At 40.3% G+C, this 25,047-nt stretch overlaps 1 protein-coding gene, 1 long non-coding RNA gene and 1 pseudogene across 3 annotated transcripts in view; 1 reads left to right on the top strand and 2 right to left on the bottom strand.

The window, feature by feature from the left end:
• Positions 1-25,047, bottom strand: part of Spag1 (sperm associated antigen 1) — a 61,115-nt gene that overhangs the window by 12,642 nt on the left and 23,426 nt on the right. The window contains exons 10-13 of the mRNA XM_087190679.1: positions 22,065-22,224; positions 9,607-9,867; positions 9,310-9,409; positions 4,285-4,437 (exon numbers count right to left, since the gene is read on the bottom strand). Coding sequence (XP_087046805.1) covers positions 4,285-4,437; positions 9,310-9,409; positions 9,607-9,867; positions 22,065-22,224 — 674 coding nt within the window. The remainder of the gene's footprint in view (positions 1-4,284; positions 4,438-9,309; positions 9,410-9,606; positions 9,868-22,064; positions 22,225-25,047) is intronic.
• The window catches only part of LOC147824082 (uncharacterized), a 35,464-nt gene continuing 20,277 nt past the window's right edge, over positions 9,861-25,047 (top strand). For both annotated transcript variants that reach the window (XR_015442849.1, XR_015442848.1), the window contains exons 1-2: positions 9,861-10,126; positions 18,580-18,653. This is a non-coding gene — a long non-coding RNA (uncharacterized LOC147824082). The remainder of the gene's footprint in view (positions 10,127-18,579; positions 18,654-25,047) is intronic.
• LOC147824083 (large ribosomal subunit protein uL23 pseudogene) lies at positions 12,690-19,521 on the bottom strand (annotated as a pseudogene).

The following is a 25,047-nucleotide window of genomic DNA, read 5'->3' as shown; positions in this document are numbered from 1 at the left end:
GAGTTCAATCCCTGGTACCAAAAACAAAAAAGAATTCTTCTACTAATGGGATTTACAAATGACCATCATAAAATTCATATTAAATCCTTAACTATCATTTTCTCCTTATTTTAAAAATTCAGAATGTTACACTTAGATTTAAAAACAACATTGAATTATGCCTTTGGAATCAATCTGGATTTTTAAAAAGGCACTTCCCAAGACTGAGAAGCCTTATTGGTAATTAACAGAATACATTCTAGTTAGTTAAGTCTATGGTTTCATGTATGTTTCGTATGCAAAATTTTTTTTATTTACATAGAATTATAATATGCATATTTCCCATTTCTTAAATGTAAATTTCAAAGTGATCTTTGTTTATGATAACTAAATCTCACTGTTTTATTGCAAAAAAAAAAAAACACTAAAAATTAATATACAACCACCCACAATTGCAGAAGAAAAAAAAAAGCTTTTGAAAAAAGAAGTTTTAAGCAAAACTTGTATTACCAGTAGGAGAGGAAGGAAGAACCAGCTGAAAGCTGAAAAGAGTTGATGTGTTGCCAGGGAGGAAATAAGTTATGCACGGAAATGTAACATTAAGATTCCTGGAGAGGAAGAAAGGAATATGGTTATGGAAGACAGAAACAAAATAAGCACAGATGCTTAAATTAAAAAAAAAAGAAGGGCTGGAGATTTAGCTCAATGGTTCTGCCACCTGCCTCGCAAGCACAAGGCCCTGAGTTCAATCCCTAGTACCAAAAAAAAGAAAGAAAAGTAAGGTGCTGATACTTAATTTTCCACCATGAACTGAAATAGATGGAAAAGCAAGCATAAATACAAGATTCACAAAAACAATAGTGTGATTTTAAAAATGGATATTTTATATATTTTTTAAAATGGCAAAATCAGGTAAGGCCTCTTCATCTTTTATAAAACAATGTGTCAACAACAACCATTCAATTTAAAAAATGACAGGGACTTAAAAGTCAATTGGTATGAAAAAAAAACCCTTCCTGAGTACATATAGAAAATAGAAAACAAACCTCAGAAAGTTAAACACAGAATCACTGCATGACCCAGCAATTCCACTCTCATGTATATACCAAAAGGAACTAAAATCAGAAACTCATCCATGAATGTTCAGAGCAGCCCTATTCACAGCGGGAAGTTAGAATCCACCCAAATGTCCATCAACTGCTAAGTGGGCAAACAAGAAGCAATGTGCACAGCCGCTAATGGGGTATTATTCAGCCATAAAGAGAAATGAGGTGCTGATCTTTGCAAGACCATGAATAAACTTTGAGAATGTTATGCTAAGTGTGAGACACCAAACACAAAAAGTCACACAGTCTATGACTCTATTTAAGCGAAATACCCCAAACAGATAAATCCACAGAAGACAGAAAGCAGACTGGCAGGTGGCAGGGGGAAGGGAGAATGCAGTGATTGCTTAATAGGTACTGGTTTCCTTCTTGGGTGAAGAAATGTCCTGGAACCAGAAGGAAGTGGAGGATGCACAACACTGAGTACACTAAATGCCACTGAGCTGCACGCTTTAAGGCAGCTAACTTTATGTCATGTGAGTTTTATCTTAATTTTTTAAATAAAAGTGTAATGCAGAAACTTGAGAATAAGAGTCTCTCTGACTTATTTCTCCCTTCACCCCATTGGTCAGTTACTACAAACCATTCAACCTACCACTTGGTTTCCTGAAATGTCTTTTGTTTTTCCAGGTGTTGGAGATTGAACCCAGGGCCCTTCCCCTGAGCCCCATCTCCAGCCCTTTGTATTTGGAAACATAGTCTCATTAAGTTGCCGAAGCTGAGCATGAAATTGCCATTCTCCTGCCTCAGCCTCTGGAGTGCTAGAATCACAGGCCTGCACCACCAGGCCGGCTCTGAAATGCCTTTGTATTGGCCCCTCTACTCCGTCAGATGCCTCAAGAATCTTTCCACTTGATGTTTCACAAGATCCTCTGACTGAGAAGCTTCTCTTTTTCTCCAACTACATCTTGCCCTTACAGAGTTCCCAGCATGGTGGCAAGAAAGGAATTTTACAAAAAGAGTCATAGAAAATGGGCACCCAAGGGCCAGAGATTTAGCTCAGTGGCACAGCACCTGCCTCGAAATCACAAGGTCCTGAGTTCGATCTCCAGAAAGGGGGGGGGGGCACCGAGTCCGGGTGGGCAGTGAAAGGCAGTGTTATGGGGCACTGAGAACAGGAACCTAAGGTGCACGCAGGGGATGGGGAGGGCTGGGGAGTTGGGGAGAGGCAATTCCTGTAGAAAGCACGTTCTCTCCTAAAGGATGAGATGGACCCAGTGGGACAAGGGGAGAGGGGCAGGCAGAGGGGGGCTGGCAGCACTGGAAGGATGCCTGACCTCACTGGCTCCCGATCAAGGAGGCTGCATTTCCCTGAGGATGCATCTTGTCCCACCCTGTCACAAACAACCAATACGAGCTAAGATTCTCTCACTCAAAATGCTGGGGACCAGAAGTACTTTGGATTTTTTTTTTCCAAAGAATTCTGAAATTGCAGTAAATGTAATGTGATGTCTCAGGACAAGGTCTAAATCAAATTCATTTAAGTTTCATATACACCTTGTACACGTAGCCTGAAGGTAATTTTATACAGTATTTTTAGTGCACCTGAAATTTTTTCAGTACTAGGGGAATAAACCTAGGGCTTTTGCATGGAACTACATCCCCACCATTATTTATTTGTTTGTTTGTTTGTTTATTTATTTTTGAGACAGAGTCTCACTAAGTTGCTAAATTTCTCAGGCGAGGCTTGAACTTGCAATCCTCCTGCTGCAGCCTCTCACAGTGCTAGGATTACAGATGTGCACCAGCAGGCCCTGCTCCGTGCACCTGCATTTTGACGATGACCTATCCCATGAATCAGGTGTGATATTTTCTCCTTGTGGTTTCAGGTAGGTGTTCCAAATGTTTCAGATTTTGGAACACTTTGGATTTCAGATTTTCAGAATTGAGGATGCTCAACCCATGGAGATATATGTGTATCCATTTCTTCTTATCGGGCTGGGATCAGACAAGTTCCAGGGGCCCACCAGAGGCAAGCTCCAGGGGCTGGCTGTCAGTTCTTCACAGTGGTTTTCTCCAAAGTGGGCAGGGGCCACATGGGAAGGCAGAGCCTGATTTAGAAAGTGAATTAATGCAAAACATGCATTCTCATCTTCTACTGTTTTGTTCAAGGTCTGGCATTCTACCTGCACCCTTCCTGGGCCAGCTGAAGCACTCTCACTGCAGCTGAGGGGCCCACACCCAGCCTGCCCTCTCTGCGACACCCCTGCCTGCCTGTCTAACAAATTGGCCCTCCTGGGGATACTCTGTCTTACATAAGTTCCCCTCCTCACCATATTGCAGTTGCTGACTGACAGAGACCATATCATGTTTCTCCCTTTGCCTTTTTCAGGGGGAGAAGGGCACACGGTGCACTAGGCCAACACACGGTACAGTGCAGCACATGAGCGCTAATTCGGGCGAATTGGGTCCCAGGGTGTTCTACCTAACTAGAAACATCAGCCAACTCATAACTTTCAAATTTCATCTGAAAGCAATTTATGAAGTCTGGAGATTCTTTTTCTGGGAGTGTTGAGGGTGCTGGGTATGGAGCCCAGGGCCTCCTAAATGCTACCCCAACTCTGAGATCTTGGAATTCTTCCCTTCTCCTTCTCTCTTGGTAGTAAGCAGATCATGATGTAAATGAGACTCAAACTCTTGGCTATTTCACCTCTAAAAACTAATACTCCTCCGAGGTCAGCGGCTATTTACAAGGGCACATAACACAAGCATCTAACAGGGTGGTCAATACGTCCACCCCAGAGGCAGAAACCATAGAGACACTTACTTCCCCTCCCACAGATGGTGCCAATGAACACCTGCCAGCCCCAGGAGCGAGCCACATGGGGGTGCTCACTGCACGCTTGGACCCTGTCCTATAGTGTTGAGTATGACCCAATAAAAACACCTTCCTAATACCATAAGTACATAAGCAGCAGTGTGATCTATTCTTTGTGTTATTAAAAGAAATATTCAGTCCAAAGTAATAAATGAACCAAGAAACAAATATAAGGGTGCTAGAGGACAACTCAAAATCTCTGAAGGGATAGTTAGAAATTAAGTTAGAGAGAGAGGCATTTGGTTTGGCAATCATTCATGGAAAGTAAATAACCAAGATCACGTTTACACTTTGACACTGCTCTGGAAGGCAGGAGAAGGAAAAAAAACACGCTTCCATTATAAAATAGCTACTTCAGCTAGCTGTCCAAGACTAGATTACCTGTTAATACTGTCATTTGCTAGCTGGATTCCAGAGTCCATTTGCAACACTGTCTTATAATCCACATATGCCTTGCCGTACTGCTCTAAAGTTTCATAGGCCATGGCTCGTCGCAGAAGAGGTTTTATGGAGAAAGGATGGAGTTCCAGAGCTCTAAGGAAGACAAAAGTATCATTTACTTTGACAATTAATTATACTTAACATATATATATATATATATATATATATCGCAATAGTGGGCTCTCAAATACATACATAACCTGCTATTTCATCTTGGGGACCTGGGAACATAACAAAAAAGCAAACCCAAAGTAGCAAATTCCTGGTTATTTTCTTTGAACCCAAGACCAAAGCTCTCTGGCATTTCCTCCTTCCCCATGAGTCTCGACTCCCTGGAAGCAGGCATCTGCCTCCTTTGTGCCCTCGCAGAGCCTGGCATGGCCCCAGGCATACAGCAGGGATTCATGTTGCTGACAGATTCAAAAGAAAATTCTTTTTTTTTTTGGTACTGGGGATTGAACTCGGGTCCTTGCGCTTGCGCAGCAGGTGGCGAAACCACTGAGCTAAATCCCCAACCCCTGGAAAGAAAATTGTTATACACCTATGCATTTAATAAGGCAGCTTAGCGGGCCAGGGATTTAGCTCAGTGGTTCTGCCACCTACCTCGCAAGTGCAAGGACCCGAGTTTGACTCCTGGTATCAACAAAACAAAACAAAAAAATAAGGCACCTTAGTACAGAACTACAAAACTTGCATAACATTTTGAAAATCAGCTTTCTCAAACTTTCTACAGTTCATTATGATTTACTTTCTGCAAGAAGGTATCAAAAATAGACCAGAGAAAATCAAATAACTAAACATATTATGATTCTTTTATAAATCATGAATTTTTATCATGCATTTCCTAATCTAGAAAGTGCTTCCAGCATAACTAAGATGTATTTCAAGGTTGTGTTCTTTGCTTTTGTTCCCATTAACTATTTAAAGCTTCTTTGGAACTTAACATACTTCATTATATTCCGAAATAAAACACTCTCAGACTGTACCTATGAATGAAAATGATTGTACTCTTGGTTTTAACAAAATCATATGAAGCAATGAAGAAGTCCTCCACGCTGAGACTGCACAAAGAACCTATGCCTGACCTAACCTCTACCAGATGGGCCACACTGCAGACTGCAAATGTGTTCTTTGTGTCAACTCTTGTGCTATAAGCGGTTCCTATAGCAAATGTTTAACCTGCCTTGGGGAAAGCAAGAGTGAGGGCTGCTTTAAATTTCTTTTCCAATAGTCTTAAAAATCTGCTACTTTTGCTGCCAGTGTCTTGGCAAGGAGAAAGCACTCGAAGAACACCTACATCCTGGGCCCTGCAGACTTTCTCTCTAATTAAACAGCAAACCTCTGAGGTAAACATTAGTATGTTCCCCACACAGGTGAGGATACTGAGGGACACATGGAGTGATGTGTCCTTCTGTCGGTTCTTTTGCACGTCAGCTGCAGGAAGGAAGGCACACTGCCCAGCCTGAGTGCTACTAGACACATTCTCAGTCCTAGCTCCATACCTTGTCATGAGTGGCTCAGACAGAACCCTTGGAGACACTCTTCCCAACACACACACACATACATGCCCACTCACTGCCCAGGAAGGAACTAAGTCACCTGCCACTTGGACTCCTTCACAACCTTCCACAGCAAACAGTCCCTCAACTGCCTTTGCGGGAGCCCACTTGGACTCTGTACCATAGAAATTATTCTAGAACTGCCTCTAAACTTAACTGGCTCATTTCTCTGAAAAACAACCAAATTGCCCTGGCCTGCATGTTCTGAATGTGAGTCATTTTAATGGTCATCCTTGTGCGGTGCTATGTTTTGTTTTGTTTTCTATAATAGGTTTGTCTTACTTCTGTAATCAGTAAAAGTCACTTGAAAATAAAATTTAAATCAAGTAAAAATATGGAAGCATGGATCCTTGGGCATCCAGAGCTGTCACTTGTACCACTGTCTGAAATCTAGGGAGTTTACTGCTGAGGGAGGCTAACTACAGGAATGGAGATTGTAAATGTGTCCCTCTCACAAGCATGTAGACCTCCAATGTCCCCGGTACCATTCAGCCAATGAGGATACTCCTGGGAGCTAAAATTGATAAGATGAGCTATTTCATTTTTATCATTTTATAGCATAGTAAATGCAAGGTGTCCCCCCACCCCCTGTTTAAACTGCAATCCTGAAAATGAATATGAGTTTATAAATGGAAATTCCACTAAGGAAAAAAAATACCCATTCACATACAAACAAGCACAAAGAACTTTTCAGCCAGAGCTGTCTTTTCAAGTCAATGCAATTAAGACCCTGGGGAGGCTCCTAATCTCAAATCTGTCAGAAAGTAGTAAAGATAAGCCAAAGCAGAGAATTACTAGACAACATTCCTTTGATTTAGTCTGTCAAAATATCCTCAGTGGAAAGCCACTGAAAGATTCTTGGGGTGGTTTAGATAACCCAAAAACGTTCTCTGAAAAATGAGGAAAGATTTTTTAAAGCTAATAAACAATTGCGAGCACAAAAAAAATTTCTAAAACAATGGTTCTCAAACCTTTCTAAGCCCTCATAGGCTCTTTGCAGGTTTCACCTGGAGGCTTAACAGAAACAGGCTACAGTGAGGTCAAACACCGGCCCTTATGCTCCCCATCCCTCCCCACAGAGACCCTCCAAAGTACCCCTCACAGCCCTGACACTCCTCAGAGGGTGGACGTTTAAAAGCAAAGGGCCCAGGGGCGGGGATTTAGCTCAGTGGTTCCGCCACTGCTGCGCAAGAGCAAGGACCGAAGTTCGATCCCCGGTACCAAAAAGAAAAAAGAAAAAGAAAAGAAAAAATCAAATGGCCCATTTCCCCACGTATATATAAAAAGTCACTTGCACTGGCTGTTTTTCCCCTTTCCCTTATTTTAATTTTTGCCCACATAGGTTTTCCTTTTTCAATGTCTCAGGCCCAGTACCACCTGTCTAGTAAAGAGAGCCACAGAACTCTTCAAGAGCAAAAGCTTGGGGCTGGGAATTTAGCTCAGTGGCACTGCTTATGCCTTCCAAGAGCAAAGTCCTGAGTTCAATCCCTGGTACTGCAAAAAAAAAAGCAAAAGCTCACAAAGAACTTTCAAAAAAATACACAATCTTTTGAGGGTAAAAAGATAGTCATACTGCCTGCTAATAAATTATTCCTACTTCATAGAGATTTAAATACATCCGCATTTCAACATGCTAGCCAAGATGCATCATGGCTTCTCTGGCATTGAAACAAGTTTAAGAATCACAGCTAGGAGTCAAACCACCCCCTACTGAGCATCATCTCCATGCCCCTCCTGCTACTGAGCCAAACACCAGCTATCAAAGAAAACATCTAAGTAGGTCAGCCTCTATGGAGCTCAGCACTGACCAGCAGGGTCAGATTCCTTGGCTAGAAAGCACTGCTTACCTGAGGACACCACACCTAAACAAGGGATGCCCACCTCTCTCCCCAGCAGCTCACCTCCTGCTTTCTTAAAACCGGCCTCCACTCTAGCCTCCCTGACACCATGGTGGGACTCCTATCTCTTTTCCTGGGCTACACTGTAACACAGCGAATTTTGGCCAGTAAACGCCTGCCTACTTAAACAATCTCACCGAAGAACAGTGAACCCACTGTTTTCCAGCAGCTCCAACTTCAGGGGTCTCAAGTTATAACTAAAGAATCCTGATCTCGCTGGCTTTAGGAAGGTCCAAGACCACTCTGAAGCGGGTGTATTAGAAACAGACACTTGAGCTGAGAGGATGTCGGCTGCGAATCACAGTGCGCCTGGCACCTAACAAATGCACAAGGTCTTGTCAGTTATTTACAGGCAGTGGTAAATGTTCTAGGTTCTATGGGAAAATTTTAAAAATCCCAGATTCATGGCATTTATCAGATTTCATGGTATCTATAATGGCACCATGGTAGATTTCCGGCTACCAGTTTGACTCAACCAGCCCACAAAATCCTGAAAATATAACAGTTAGCTGGTGTGAGATAGGATGGGGCCAGGCCAAAATAGAAATATTATTTATGTTAAATGTGAATATATCAAATTGGCAAAAAAAAATCCAAGTGCCTCAAGGTCTTCTTTCTAAACTGCAGGCACAAATCATATCAGTAAACTGATAATGCCAAATGCAAGAAACAATGAGCTGGTCACCTTCTATGCAGTGCCCACACAATGCAGTGTCCAAACTAGGGCTTCTGAGAGCGAAATGGGAGGTGATAGTTCCTAATTATGCGAGTTAACAGGAGTAAACCAAGATTGTGTTAGTCAAACCAGAACATGATTTATTTTTTTAAGATACACAAGTAGTAACTTGTTGCCAAAGGGCTTCTGAAGCAGGCTCGTTACTTAAGGGTAAAAGAAAACAGTATGCTTTATTTTTGTCAGTATATTCCTCCATCCTGGCAGGTAACTCACTCACCGAGTACCATCAGTACCTGTCGCGCTTCAGAGGGGCGTTTAAAGCCGAGACACAAGGAGCTACAGGGAGGACAGCGTGGCATGCAGTGCTAGAGACCAGGGTGGCGTGGAGAAGGGATTTCAGAAGCAAAGATATGCAGAGGGCGTTACCCACTTCCAGGTAAACCACGGCAAAGGCCTGGTGAGCGGAAGTGGTCCGGGAGCAGAAAGTTGGGGGAGGGAGGCAGAGAAACTCATAATTGCCTGGAAGACAATCCTGAGCCTCAAAGCCCTGCACCATAACGTTTCAGGAGAAGTTATCTGCGACATACACTGCAACTAGTGACGAGGCGTCTCCAGGAGTCTAGGGGTGAACTGGGGTGGGGGCAGTGGAAATAAAAATGTCTGCACAGTTTTCCCCGTCTCCACTTGTGAGAGAGTAGAGAATGATTTTCGCGTACTAATCAATCAACATATCCTAACACTATTTTAGGAAGTCATATTCGTATACAGAATAGTGCTTTCGCCACGCAGAAATGGTAGCGAGGTCTTGACAAACCCAAAACGTGCGGTTTACCTGTTACAATCTCGAATGCAGCCCCTGCAGTTTCCTTCCTTCAGGTAACACGCTGCTCTGTTTGAATATAAGATACTCACTTCATCTGCGCTTTCACTTCCTACAATCACACGTAATTACATACGGTTAAAATCCATCAGCAAAATCACATTTCAGCAGAACTACGAGACGACTGCGGGCTCGGGCTCGGAGACGCTGCGGCCGTTTCCCGCCCGTGGTGCAGAGGTCGCGGCGCTGCCCCCCACCCCCACCCCCCGCCTTGGCCCCGGGCCCCAGGTCGGGCGCGGCGCCCCCTACCTGCAGGCTCCAGCCGCTCGATCGCCGCCGAGTAGCTGCGCGCCGCCTCCGAGAACTGCCCGCCGCGGAACTGCGCGTTCCCCTGGCTCTTCAGGCCGGCGGGGTCGGGGCTGGCGTCGGCCGTCGCGGGGTCCCCGGAGCTCCGCCCGCCGCCCGGCGCCGTGGGGGTCGGGGACCGCCGGGCGTCCCTAGCCGGCCGGCCGCCTTCCTCGGCCCGGCCGCTCGGCTTCTTGGCGGTGTTGCCCATGGCGCGCGCGGCAGCTGCGGAAGACCAGCGGGGTCGGAGTCTGCATCACCCGGACGGGAGGAGCCGCAAGGTGCCCGGCCCCGGCCCCCGGCGCTTCCTGGGGACGCGGGTCCAGGCTCCCGGGCCAAACTTAACTCTTTAACCGCTCAAGGGCTTGAGACTGAAAACTGGCAGCTCGGGAGCAAGTCCTCCACCCGCCCTGCCCGTGTCCAAGACCGAGGAATGAGGGAATGAAGTTACCAGAGCTTGATGGATTGGTGGATGGCACCCAAGGTTAGGGAACCCTTTCCGTATTTAAAAGGGTGGCGAAAGAAGAAAAATCATTTGAAAGAAAAAGTCAAATGATTTTTAAGTCATTTCAAAGTGAATTTAGCAAATAAGTCACATGAAATAGGCCCTCGTTTCTAAGCTTAAATAAGGGAACCTTAAATACAGTAAATTTTCCATTTCGATGCATTATTCAAACCAAAATTCCCCGTGAATCTGCTTGAAAATTTCAGGTATATAACCTTAATTACTAACGACTAAATCTATTGTTTTTAATTATGCAAATTATATATTTCACTGATGGATGTGATGAATATTTAAAACATACCAAGGCACTGTTAAAAAGCACTTAAATATCGAGTTTTCTCTTAACGAGTTCTAATCTGATTTTTAGTGACTGTATTTTCCATTCTCCTTCATGAATAGTAAGGCCAAGATGTGAAGGATAAAAAAAACCCAGTTATATAAGTGAAAATCAGTGGATGATCAATCATTTTAAGAAAAGTGTTATGTAAAAAGACATTAATTAGAACAGTTTTGGTTGTTTTTTGGGGTTTTTTGTTGTTGTTGTTGTTCTTTTGTGGGATTTTTTGGTACCAGGGATCGAACTCAGGACCTTTCGCTTGCAAGACAGGTGCAGTTACCCCTGAGCTACATCCCCAGCCCTTAGAACAGTTTTTAATACAGCAGACTAACATCCAATCGGGATCACCAACCAAAGGGGACTCAATTATTAAACCAATAAAAATATTTTGTTATAGAAATAATTCCCAGATTAGTGAGAGCAAAGCTCCAGTGTTCACTGGCAACTACTATTCCAGTGCTAACCCAGAAGCACGGATCCGCGGCCACAACTTAGTATGAACAACTTAGTAATCATTTTCCACCCCCTTGAATGGTGTCTCCTCATGTCTGACCAGTACTACTACCAAAGCTGCTAGATTTAGAACTCAATATGCGTTAAGACTTTTATATACATTAGTATTAATCCTCATTCCAAGTATTAACATTCCCACTTCAAGATGAGGCAAGAGAGACACAGGGAAGAAGCTGAAGACTTCATTCAAGAACAGAGCTAGAGGGGCTGGGGATTTAGCTCAGTGGTTTCACCGCCTGACCGGAGTTCAATCCCCAGTACCAAAAAAAAAAAGAACAGAGCTAGAAACTAGCATGACTGGGATTTGAACAAAAAATTGAAATATCCCTAAACTAGGCAGTCCTTAGAAGGCAAACAGAGGCCCAAACAAGAAAACCTGTGAATCTTTTTTTTTTTGTACTGGAAATCGAACTCGGGTCCTTGCACTTGCGCAGCAGGTGACGAAACCACTGAGCTAAATCCCCGGCCAAACCTGTGAATCTTGTTGGGTATTGACCTACCCAGGGGACACTGAAGAGGGGCTGTTCAGGAAGTGGCACCATATATAGATCAGAGGAGTGGCCTTTTTCAGAGACATTGACTTGGGAGCTGCCAACTTATAAAGGAACTTCACAATATGGGTGCGGATGGGATCACCAGAGCATCCAAAGGATCCCCAAGAAATAATAATACTTGTAGGCTGAACAGAGGAAGACCCTCCAATGGAGATGGAAGAATGCCTAGATAAAAAAAACTAGGGCGATGGACAGGCTCAGAAACCAGGAATATGTTGCCAAGAAAGGAGGGGACAGTAGCAAATATCCAAAAAAAGAACAGCCTTGGGTGGTATAGTTTGCATAGCTGGTAGGTGCCAAAAAAAAAATTTTTTTTTCACAATAAAATACTAGGAAGCCTGATTCAACAACATATGAAAAGGATCATATACCATGACCAAGTGGGATTTATCTCAGGAATATAAATGTAGTTCAGAATTAGAAAGTTAATCCCTACACATCGTATTAACAAAACAAAAGGGAAAAAACTACATGGTCATCATAATTAATGTTGAAAAGGGATTTGACAAAATCGAACACCCTTTCCTGAGAAAAGCACTCAGAAAACTAGACATAAATATGAAATTCCTCAACATGATAAAGTATGGATCAATGACTTTTAAATATAACTTCTAAAACATAAAAATCTTAGAAGAAAATAGATTCACAGTCCTAGATTTGACAATGTATTCTTAGATATGATACCAAAAACATAAGCAACAGAAAAAATAACATAAGCAAAAGAAAAAATAGATACAATTGGACCCCATCAACACTAAAACTTTATAGCCAGGCATGGTGGCACATGCCTGTAATCCCACCACTAAGGAACCCTGAGGCAGGAGAATTACAAGTCTTGCTGGTCCACTTAACGACTTGGTAAGACACTGTCCCAACATAAAACATAAAAAGGGCTGAGGATATAGCTCAGTGGTAGAGAGCCGCTAGGTTCAATTCCTAGTACCTTTTACTAATTAATTAATTTAAAAATGTTTGTGAATCAAAGAAAATTATCAAGAAAGTAAAAAGAAAACATACAAAATAAGATTTTTAAATCGTATTTCTATCTGATAAGGATCTGGTATCCAGAATATATAAAGGATACTTGCAATTCAACAATAAAAAGACAATCTAATTTAAAATGAACAAAGGACTTGAGTAAACATTTCTTCACAGAAGATATACAAATGGCCAAAGCCACATGAAATGACAGTGTTCAGCAGTCATTAGGGAAATGCAAGTCAAAACCATGAAGAGATCACTTCACATCCCCTACCATATCTATAATCAAAGATCAGCTGGGGATTTAGCTCAGTGGTTCTGGTCCCTGCCTCACAAGTGCAAGGTCCTGAGTTCGATCTCTGGTACCAAAAACAAAAAATCTATAATCGAAGATGCAGACAAGTGTTGGTAGCAATTTAGAAAACTTGGAACCCTCCTACATTCCTGGTGGGAATATAAATGGTGTAACCACTTTGGACAATAGTGTGCAGTTCCTTAAGACACTAAACAGTTACCACATACCCCAGTAATTCCATGCCCAAGTATATAGTCAAGAAAATTTAAAACATCTGTTCCCACACAAAGAACTGCACATAAATGTCCATGAAGTAATATTCATTAACAGCCCCAAAGTAGAAGCAACCCAAACGTCCATCAACTGATAAAGAAAATGTATCGTCCATACAGCAGAACATTATTTCTACATAAAAAGTTATGAAATACTGATATATGTTGCAACATGGATAAACCTTGAAAACATTATGCTAAGTGAAAGAAGACAGATACAAAAATCCTACGTGTCATATGATTTCATTTACATGAAACATTCAGAATGGGCAAATCCATGGGGACAAAAGTAGATTAGTGATTGGGCCAGCAGTCAAGGGAAGGGGAGAATGGGGAGTTACTGCTAACAGGTATGTGATTTTTGTGGGGCTTGATGATAATGAAAATGTCCTGGAATGAGGCAGTGGTATAGCTGTACAACCTTGTGAATATTCAAAAATCCATTGAATTAGGAAAGAATGAATTGTAAGATCAGACCAAGGCACAACTGAGACCACTGAGGCAGGCAAAATCTAAGCAACATGTGAGGAGTTTATTGCCATCTGGGTGCAGTGGGCCAAGGGTTAAAAGGCCATTGGCCTTGAGAAGGTGGTGTGCATGGTTGTCACAGGGGAGTTTAGGTAGGGGAGGGGGGACTGGTCAAGAGGGTAAAAAGTGTTAGTCCCGTGGGTGATGGGCCTGCCGCTGGCTGATAAAGGTGGTGGTGAGAGCAGCAGGCCAGCTGCTGGCTTCCATTATCTCTATGCTCCTGTGGATACAGGTATCGGTCTGCTTGGGGGAGGGGCTCCCGTCTGGTTAGGTGGGGGTCCAACTCAGGGTAACTGTGATGAATTATATCCCATTTTTTTAAAAAGTGATTTTAACTCGCCTTTGATTGCAAAAGGTACCTTCCCCCCGCCCCCATTTTGACCAATTTGATAGGAGAAAAAACTGTATTTAATTTTCATTTTTTATTAGCAACAAAAATTTATTAGTCATTTCTATTTTTCATCAGTGATTTGTTCCTATGCTTTGCTCATTTCTATACTGGTTCCTCATCTTTTTCTTACTGTTTTGTAAAAATTCTTCATCTTATAAGGTTAACAGCCCTTTGCCCCTTTTTCTGATTTGTTATTTGTCTTTTAGGTTTTTTTATGGAGCCTAATGTATAAAGGTTTTATTTCTGATAGATAAGTTAGTTAGAAATTATTATAAGGCAATTAGACAAAGCTGGGTCCTCAGCATAGAAAAACAATTGAGGCACATTCACTGTGGCATTATAAAAAGAGAGAAACTTTACTACATCCAGTAACTTCCCCTAGGGATAAATAGCAGTGATTGATATCCTAAATAGGTATCAATCACCTGGGTTGGGGACCAAGACCTTAATGCCATCTCTTCCCGAAAATCCTTGTTCATTCCTTGTATGCTTGCTACATGACTTGCTTCCTCATTTGATATTCATTTAATCAATATTACCTCAGCAGCTATACTTGTCGTAATCTTATTGGTTGATCATAGTTTTGTCCCACCTCGAACCCGCCTTGTGATTTCCCATTGGACCAATATTACCTTAGCAACTGTACTTGTAAGCTTACTAGTTGACTATAATTTTGTCCCACCTTGAACCCGTCTCACTTCGTGGCTTTGCTCCATAAAAACCCCCTGGGAAATACAGTCTAGCAACCCACTTTCTGATTCCCCTTCTGTCTCTCCTAGAAGCTATTTTTCTCTCAATAAATTTTTCCTACTCTTAACCTCCATTAATCCTAGAATTCATTCTTCGATGTTAGAGAACATGAACTTGAGTTTTGGATATCTAGGAGATTTGGGAGTTACACCTATTCCCCCTATATCACTTTGTCACATTTACACAGTCAGAATCATTCACTTTTCTCTTTATGGTTTTGTGTGTGGTTTTAATTCTTAGAAATTCCTGCCTTCCACCCTCTGCATCCTACCATTTCTAGGGCAAGAGTAATATTTCAATTTTATTCTTCTGTTTATGGCTGCTTCTTCTAAATGATCTCTACCAGGGAATAAAAGCCACAAATAGACAGAGAGCTTCTGAGAGAGCCCACAAACTCAAATCCCCAGGTCTAATCAATCTTGAAAAGTAGGCAGGTGTTTCTTTTCTGTTTTTTTCCCCTTATTCTTTTTGTAATACTGGGGATTGAACCCGGAAACTTTGCATGAGCTACATCTCCAGCTCTTTTTTATTTTTTTGAGACAGGGTCTTGCTTTGTTCCTGCCTGTCTCCCAGAGTGAGGCGTTCCTTAATACTGGTCCTCAGAAGGCTGAGGGAAGAAAGCCTGCCAACTGGATTTGTCTCAGTAGCTGCCAGAGTAGGTGTTCCATGTAACTATCTGTTGTTAAGCTGAATCCATGGTTATGATGACCCTGGGCCTGGCCCACTGGGAAGCTTGTTGCAGGAACTACAGTATCACCCAGGGTTACAAACTGCTACACTTGCTTCATTTCCTTGTGACTTTCTGGAACACTGGCTTAATGACTAGGAATTCCTTCTTGGAATGTGGTGGCATGGACTGAAGCATGCAAAGATTCCAACTTGATACCTTCCCTCTGGGCTATAACTTCATTTTCCTAAAAGTGACTCAGGTTGCTTCTCTCTCATGCAAGGTGAAATTATGGTGAAAATAATGTGTATTTAGAATTAGCCAGCTGGACTCAGTTTAGATGATCCCAATTTTGTTGGCAACATCCAAAGCATCATAATCAGGAGCCAGTCGAACATACGCCTTCTCTCCATCAGGCCTGGTTAGGGTGTTGACCTTGGCCACATCCATGTCATAGAGCTTCTTCACAGTTTGTTTGATCTGGTGCTTGTTGGCCTTGACATCCACAATGAACACGAGTGTGTTGTTGTCCTCCATCTTCTTCATGGCAGACTCTGTGGTCAGGGGGACTTGATGATGGCATAGTGGTCACGCTTGTTTTTCCTGGGGGTGCTTCTCCGAGGATATTTCAACTGCCGGGGCCACAATGTCTTGGGAGGGCGGAAGGTGGGTGACGTGCGGATTTTCTTCTTTTTGTGGCTGTGAATGCCTTTGAGCGCTGCTTTCTTGGCTTTCAAAGCTTTTGCTTTGGTTTCAGCCTTGGGAGGGGCAGGAGCTTCCTTCTTTGCCTTTGGCGCCATCTTGGTAAAAAGACCCCCAGGCCTTTTTACGTATCCTCCACCAATGCAACTTGGCAGAGGGGAGCCAAAACTGGTTCAACTGAATTCCTTTCATACTGAGATGAAAGGATTATTTCTGAGTTTCCAGCTACTCCATCTCAACTTTGTTTTCTTGATAAAAGGAAGCTCACTGGTTTCAATATTTATATTTTTTCTATGAAGACTTTTTTCTGACTCACATATGCATATTCCCTAATCCATGAATAAATGGCAGGGTCAGAAATGTTCTCTTAAAGCCCTGGCTATCTGGAGATCTGAATGGGAATATTGCTTCTCCATGAGACTCACTTTAAGGAAAATCCTCTACCTCAGACAGAAACAATTTAACAATCTGTTAAGAATTAATGTTAAGTAAAATGTTTATCACAACTGTCCAGACTTGGATATCTTACTTCTTTCTTGTTTGTTTGCTGTATAGTGTTGTGTTTTTGAGGCAGGATCCAGGCTGGCCTTGGCCCAAGATCCTCCAGCCCCAAACTCCCAGGTGTTGGCATTACAGGTATGCTGAGCTACATCCCCAGAGCCCCCCACACACCCCTTTTTTTCTTTTGAGGCTGGGTCTTGCTAAGTCACTAAATTGCCCAGGCTGGGCTCAAAAGTGTGATCCTCCTGCTTCAGCCTCCAAGAAATTCTGGTATTCCAGGCATGTACCACCATGCCTGACTTCTGGTTCGTATTTTTAGTCATAGAAGTAATATTAGAGGTTTTAAAAACACATTATCCTTGTCCTGTTTATCTCTATTTGGGAAAAAGGCCTTTTAAGTTTCAAAACTAGTCTTTAACTCATTTGTTTCTCAGCATATATTGTTTCTTCCCCGCCCCCCTTTTCCATTCAGTTTCTGATAGAGTTCTTGGTGTGTCAGTGGGCATTAAAGTGGGTAAATTTATTTCTTTGAGAATGTAGCATGGTGATGTTTGGCCTGGTTTTGGAGAACCTATACTCTCTTAGTTAACACCCAGTAAGCATTTTTAGAGTATGGACTAAAAAAATCATACAAATTTTGGGCTTCATCCCAGTGACATAACTCACAATTCGCAAAAACATGGCAAGTAACTTAACCTCTCTAAACTTCTGTTTCCTAATCTACAAAAATAAGGGTAATATAGGTCTGAGGATTATATGAAACAATCTGTGAAGCACATTTGTGTTTCCTCAAATGTGTTCATTGTTCCATCCCCTTTAAAACATAAAAATAAGAAGGGAAGTTATAATTAAGATGGAGTAAACATATTTCACCTTGTTTTCCCCAACTGTCAAACCCAAGAACTATCAACCAAGAATTCAACAGCCAGCAAAAATATCCTTCAGAAACATGTGACTCTCTGTGATACAGCCTCCCAGAATGTAGGATTGCAGGCATGCACCACCATGCCCAACTTACACATTCTTTTTAAATGCATATGGAATATTCATCAAGAAAAAACACATCTTGTGCCATAAAACAAGCCTTAACAAATGTAAAAGTATTGACATGAAGTATATTCTGTGATCTTGACAGAAGTAAATTAGAAATCAGTAATAGAAAGATAACTGATAAATCTCAAAAATATTTGGCAATTAAATATGCCTTAGGGTCCAAGAAGGAGTTTCAAAGGAAATTAGAAATATTTTCAAATGAATGAAATGAATATACAACATATCAAAATGTGTGAGGTGCAGTCAGAGCAGTGCTCAGAAGGAAATTTATAGCACCAGTTGCTTAATTAAGGGGGAAAAGACTCAATGCAATATTCCATGCTCTGTCATTAGAACCCACTTCAGAAAAAGAGGAGCAGAATAGATTCAAAACAAGCAGAAGGAAGGAAATAATAAAGAGCAGAATTAATGAAATTGAAAAAGGAAATGAAGCAAAGAAAACATTCATGAAACAAAAGGTGGTATTTTGAAAAAATAACTGATTAATCTCTAGCCAGACTAGCAAAGAAAAAAGATAAAACACAAATTATTAATATCAAGAAAAGGAGAGATCATTATAGACCCACCAGACACTAAAATAAAAAGGGAGTGGTGCGTCGGGATTTACCTCAGCATTACCATGACTGCCTTACAAGCACAAGGGCCTGAGTTCAATCCCTGGTACCAAAAAAAAAAATAAGGGAGTGGTATGAATAATTCTGTGTAGAGAAATTCAGTTCTAGTGAAATGAACCAGTTCCTTGAAACTACCAAACTACTAGGATTCACCAAGGAGTTTAAAATCTTTCACACACTCACACACAAACTACAAGTGAAACTTGTTTCACTGACGAGTTTCTACCAAACATGAGAAGGTGAAATAATATCAGTTCAACACAATCTCTTTCAGAAAAATGAAGTTGAGGAAGCACATCGTGACCCATTGTATGAGGCTGACATGCTCCTGATACCAAAGCCAGACAGGTACAGCAATGAATGAATGAATGAATGAATGCGTAACAAAGAAAGAAGACTATATATGCTATAATACCTCTTATGAACACAGATGCAAAAAGCCTTAAATAAAATATTAGCAAATAATAGCCAGAAAGAAATAAAAATAATAATACATGATGACAGTGGCATTTATCTCCAAAATTCAAGTCTTGCTGAACATTCAAGTCAATCAATGTAATTCGCATTTTTTTTTTTTTTTGGTACCAGGGATCGAATTCAGAACTTTGTGCTTGCCAGGCAGGCAGCAGCACCACTGAGCTAAATCCCCACCTCCCTCCAAAAAAGCATTTTTAATAATTCAACATCAATTCATGAAAAAATTTCTCAGCCATCTAGAAAAATAGTAAGCCATCCCTTTAACTTGACAAAGCATATCAATCAGAAACTCATAACTAGGACCAACCATGTAGCTGAATGGTCCTGAGTTTGATCCCTAGTACCAAAGAAAAAAAAGAAGCTCATAACTAACCTGAAGCTCAATGAAGAAAAACTGAATGCTTGCTGTCTAAGATTGGGAACAAAGCACATGTATTCAATCTCACTACTCCTATTCAACATCGCGCTTCCTAGACAGTGCATAAAGCAAGGGGGAAGAAAAGAGATGCACCTATTGGAAATGAAAAAATAATACTGAAACTTTTTTTTTTTTTTGGTACCAGGGATTGAACTCGGGTCCTTGCACTTGCAAGGCAGGCGGCAAAACCAGTGAGCTAAATCCCCAGCCCTATACTGAAATCTCTTGTGCACAACATAATTGTCTATGAAGAAAATTCCAAAGAATATACAAAATGGATCCTTGAATATATAAATGAATTTAAAAAACTGTAAGATACCAGGTCAACATACAAAAAAGAGCAATCACATTTCTATATGATAATAATGAACAAATGAAATTTTAATTCTATGAAACTTTTAAAAATGCTATTTATAACCCCAGAAAATTGATATATGTAAGTATAAATCAAGGCATATGTAGTGCTTGTATGTTGAAAACCACAAAATGCTAATGAAAAATAATCAAACAAGTCCTATACAAATAGAGAGACATACCATGTTTGTGGATTAGGAAATTCCATATCATTATGCCATTTCTCCCCAAAGCCAATCTATAAATTCAATGCAAATCCAATCAAACTCCAAGCATGAGTATTTTTATATCTATAGAAATTGATTTTTACAGCTTTATATTTGCCATCCTACTCATTCTATTCTGCTATATATTATAGTGATATATACAAAATTTTAGTAATATGACAAAGACTTGTGGCAAAGTAGTTATCAAATATATGGCATTATTATGTGATTCTATATGATAAAGAAATATAACTGAATATTAAGAGAAACAGGAGAATGCAGACCATGAAAAATAAAATATACCTTTAAGAAATTGATTTTAAAATTATATATAAGGTCATAAGCAGAAATCACTATGCATCTAATAGGATGAATAAAAAAGAAAAACCATAATAATATCAAACGCTAGCAAGGATGTGAAGAGACTAGAACTCTCATAAGTTGCTAATGGCAATGCAAAATGATGCAGCTACTCTGGAAAACAGTCGGTCAATTTCTGATGAAATTAAACACATAAAAAAAAAGAAATTAAACACATACTTGTCATATGATTCAGTAATCCTGCTCTTAGGTATTTACTATAGGAAAAATGAAAGCCTATATTCACATAAAAACTTGTCCATGAACATTTATAGCAGCTATATTCATAATTATCAAATACTGGAAACAACTGAATAACCTTGAACAAGTAGAAAAACAAATTTGAGTACAGCCATATAATGGAACACTACCTAGCAATAAAAAGGAATGAACCACTGATACATGAATGGCTCTCAGTGACGTGTTCAGTGAAAAAAGCTAGTCTCAAAATGTTACATGTTCTCTGCTTTCATCTATATAACAGTCTAGAAAAGGTAAGACTACTGAAATAAGAACTGGGGAAAGGAGTCTGGCAGTAAAAGGGAGTTTTTTGGAGTGATGGAATTGTTCTGTCCTGATTTTAGTGGTGTTACGTGAAATTATACATGAGTTAGAACTGCATTCCTCAAAAAGTTCATTTTTTACTCTACATAAACCTTTAATTAAAAAACAATAACAATTAGTGTGATTTATATTTCATTTTGTTCCAGATAAGATTTTAAATTATTTCCTTTAACTGTAAGACAATTATATTAAATATAAACCCTGAGAAGAACCTTTGCTGCCAGAATTTATTTAAAATCTGGCTGAATGGTGAGCAAACAAGTAAAAATTACTGTTCTTGGGGTGGGGGATTTAGCTCAGTGGCACTGCACCTGCATCAAAAGCGCAAGGTCCTAAGTTCGATCCCTGGGACCAAAAAAAAAAAATTACTGTTCTTAATTTTTTTTAAGTTCAGTGATCTGAACATTTGCTAAATCTCAAATTTTAAAATTCAGTAAAACTACTTACAAGTTAATTTTTACTTGTTTTTATTTTTTCCTGGTTCTGAGAATCAAACCCAGGGCTTTGTACATTGAGCAACATCCCCAATCCAAGTTGATTTTTTTTACTTGTGAATGATTTTCATAATTAATATTTTCCCTTCAGTTGCTCAGGTGTCCTCATGAAAGGAGGAAAGGTTTTATGGCCCTCTTCAAGCATATATGCAAATCTTTCCCCTCATAGCTGACATAACTTTCACTGTTTTACCTTAAGAAGATAAAACTTTACCTAGTCTAGATTCTTTTTTAAAAATTACTTTGAAATGAAATTACATTTATTTCTTTTGCATATTTAAAAACATTTTCTGGGCATGGTGGCACACGCCTGTAATTCCAACACTCAGGAGGCTGAGGCAGGAGGATCACCATGAGTTCAAAACCAGCCTGGGCAGCATAGTGAGTTCAATAACAGGCTGAACTATACACTCACAAAAAATATAAATTAATTAATTAATTTTAAAAAATATTTGAAGTGAAACACATAGAACCCAACAATGTCTTCATTTTAGGTATCTAAACAGGGCCACCCTGAGACCCCTTTTGAACATAGCACATCTGTAACAACCAAGTGGATATAGACAAATCACCCAAGAGGGAGATTTAAAAATAATTTGCAAATGGTTGGTGTCACATACACACAGCTATTTACATGACAAGGTGATCATCAGGAACTAAAGTGAGCACTGAAGGGAAGAAGCTAGATTAAGAAGAGACCATGAGTTTGGCAGATTGAATTAAACTGTGCTAAGAAAAAGGTGAGCTCAACTTGCTTGTAGATTTACAAGATTAAGTTAGAAAAAGGTTGGTAGGCTAAGAATTTCTGTGCAAACAGAAAAAGAGAGCCAGCTCATTGTATAAACAGGTAGGTTTTTGTATAACCAAAATAGAAAAGATACTTTACTCTTATCTCCACTCCCATCTTCATGTTTAGTTCCACTTCTCTTTCCATTTTCATCTTCCGAGTTCTCTACTTCCTCAATAACCATCCTCTTCCCTTTGGTTTGGGGCTTAGATGTGGGTTCATAATTTTTCAGATTTCTTTCAACCTCTGACAAGGTTTTCTGCAACATAATCATATAAATGAAAATGTTTTTCTTTAATTAAAAAAAACCATTCCTCCAGGTAAGAATATATGAAGATATTAAATACAAAGATAAGACTTTTTATGGAGGTCTAGTTTTTTTTAAGACAACTTCATTCCTTTATTTGATCATAATTATACACACCCACTATATAAAAAAAAACTTTAGAGTAATAAGTATATTTTAGGTTTTACATTAATGGTATATGGCTCATTTTTAAGTTAATTTTTAACTTGGTTAAGAAAAAGATGCATTTGGATAAGGCCTGAAAGTTAATATGTAAACGTGAAATTATGTAAGGTCATAAAATTAAAAATGGCTTTCCTAGTTTCAAAATTTTCTTTTATAACATTGTTCCACTGACAATAAATATAACTATGTATAAAGTAAATACAAACAGTATGCAGTAGGTACAGCAGGTAACCTGATAGGCATGTGTGGAAACTTAGGGACAGCCTGTTGGAGGGAAGTTCTCCATCTCTTTCTCCCACTTTCTGACCATTCTGCAAGCAAAGGCACTAAACTGCCTTTGTTCTAGATAGACCTTAAGGATGTCTTACCAAGAATGATAGCCTTGGAAAACAGAAATGGCATTTACCTAGAGAAGACAGAGCACATTTGTTTGCTCTTCAGTATAATAAAGATGCTATTTCCCCTTGGGGCAGAGACTGGGCAGTTTGTTTACAGCCCACCATAAAAGATGATTTCCTAAATGTGAGATTCCTCAGCCATCATACAAGGCCACTGAGTGTGCGGCATCCATTTGGGGGCCACTCTGTGCCAGCCCTGGGAGCCAGGGGAACTGACAGAAATGTGAAGCTCATCTGCTGGATATGTCAGGAATAAAAAGTCCTTTATGTGTGACCCAACAGATCTTGGGTCCTCTGCTAAATCACCTTGCTAATTTGCAAGTAGAGTAAAATCCCAGACCCTTCCCAGTCCCTGACACTTACCTCTGCTTTTCAGTCTTGATACAGAGCCCTGTAATTGCATCTGAGTTAGTCCACTCTGTCAGGGAGTGCAGGCTATCCTCAATACTATGTTACCATGCTACCAACAGAAAGACACTCTTCTTGGGCCATGCAGCTCACCCCTACTCCTACCTAGGAAACTTCTACTCTGCATAATAAATTGAGATTAGCTCAGGGAAAAGCATTGCCTAGAACACTGTAAGAAAGAGAAAAATTAAATATTTGACACTCAGGGATAGGTTTATGCTTTTGCACAATTTTTTTTTTAAGAGTTGCTTTCTTCTACTTCAAGTCTGTGTTAAATTCTCAGGTGTCTGGGATGTACTACTTTTTTTTTAAATTAAATCCTTTTATTGGTACATTGTAGGTATACAACACAATTACATTTCTCATTGGGAATTGTACCTTTATATAATGCATCTTGGTTCTTATTTCTTCCCCATTCCTAGCCCTCCCTTCACACCCCCCACCCTTCCCTATTTACAAAGACTTTATTTCCATTTTTTCCATTTCTCAGCATTTTTCCTTTCCCTTCTTTCCTTTCCCCTGCCCCTCCCACTACCCCTACCCCTTTGGACCTTTTCTTCTTATTTTGCATTATCGATTATTCATTCTAATCAATGGTACATTTTAGGTATACAATATAATGACATTCATCATTGGAAATTTGCACCTTTACATAGTCTCCCTTGGTTCTTATTTTTCACCCTTGCCCAGCCCTCCCTTCAACCCCTCCAGCCCTCCCTATTTACAAAGATTTTTTTCCTATTTTTCCATTTTCTCATATTAATCCCATTCTCTTCTATCCTTTCCCCTAGCCCTCCCACTTCCTTCCCCTTTGCCCCTTTTCTTCCTATTTCACATTACCTATTATACATTTAGTCCTTATTTACACTTTCAGTTTCTCACACCAGAGAAACTATTCGGTATTTACACATCTGTGTCCTATTTATTTCACTTAAGAGTATTGCCTCAATGTGCATCCACTTAGCTATAAAAGTCTCTAATTTCTCATTTTTTATGGCTGAGTAGTACTCCATTTTATAAAAAAAAACAACACATTTTCTTTATCCAGTCTCCAGTTGATGGGAATTTGGGCTGTTTCCAAGTTTTAGCTATTACAAACTGTGCTGCTATGAACATGGGCGCACATATATCACTGTGGTATGATTCTTTTAATTCTTTGGGGAAGATCCCCAGCAGTGGAATAGTGGGGTCAAATGGGACTTCCAGTCCTAGTTCTTTGAGGTATCTCCATACTGATTTCTACAGTGGTTGCACCAGTCTACACTCCCACCAGCAGTGGAGCAGGGTTCCTCTTTCCCCACAGCCCCGCCAGCATTTGTTATTGGTTGATTTCATGATAGCAGCCATTCTTTCTGGAGTGAGGTGGAATCTCAGCGTTGTTTTCATTTGCATCTCTCGAATGACCAGTGATGTTGAACATTTTTTCATGTATTTATTTGCTATTTCTACTTCTTTGTCTGAGAAATGGCTGTTCATTTCAGATGCCCATTTTCAGATTGGGTCTTTAAATTTGGGAGGTCTGATCTTTTTAAGTTCTTTATAGATTCGAGATAGTAGACCTTTGTCTGAGGAAGAGCAGGTGAAGATTTTTTCCCACACTGTGAGTTGTCTCTTCACACTGATGGTGGTTTCTCTTGCTGTGCTGAAGCCTTTTAGTAAGAAGAGATCCCACTTGTTGATTGTTTGTGCTAGTTCATGGGCAACTGAGGTTTTGTTCATAAAACCTTTTCCTACACCGATGTCTTCAAGGGTTCTACCTAACCTCTGTTCCAACTGGTTCAGAGTTTCTATTTTAATATTTAGA

Source organism: Heterocephalus glaber, unplaced genomic scaffold (assembly GCF_053883595.1).
Source record: "Heterocephalus glaber isolate CG9 unplaced genomic scaffold, H.glaber_assembly_v1.0 deba00001555, whole genome shotgun sequence".
Classification (NCBI taxonomy): Eukaryota; Metazoa; Chordata; class Mammalia; order Rodentia; family Bathyergidae; genus Heterocephalus; species Heterocephalus glaber.
The sequence above is the reverse complement of the archived record's forward strand: the minus strand, read 5'-3'. Positions and strand labels throughout refer to the sequence as shown.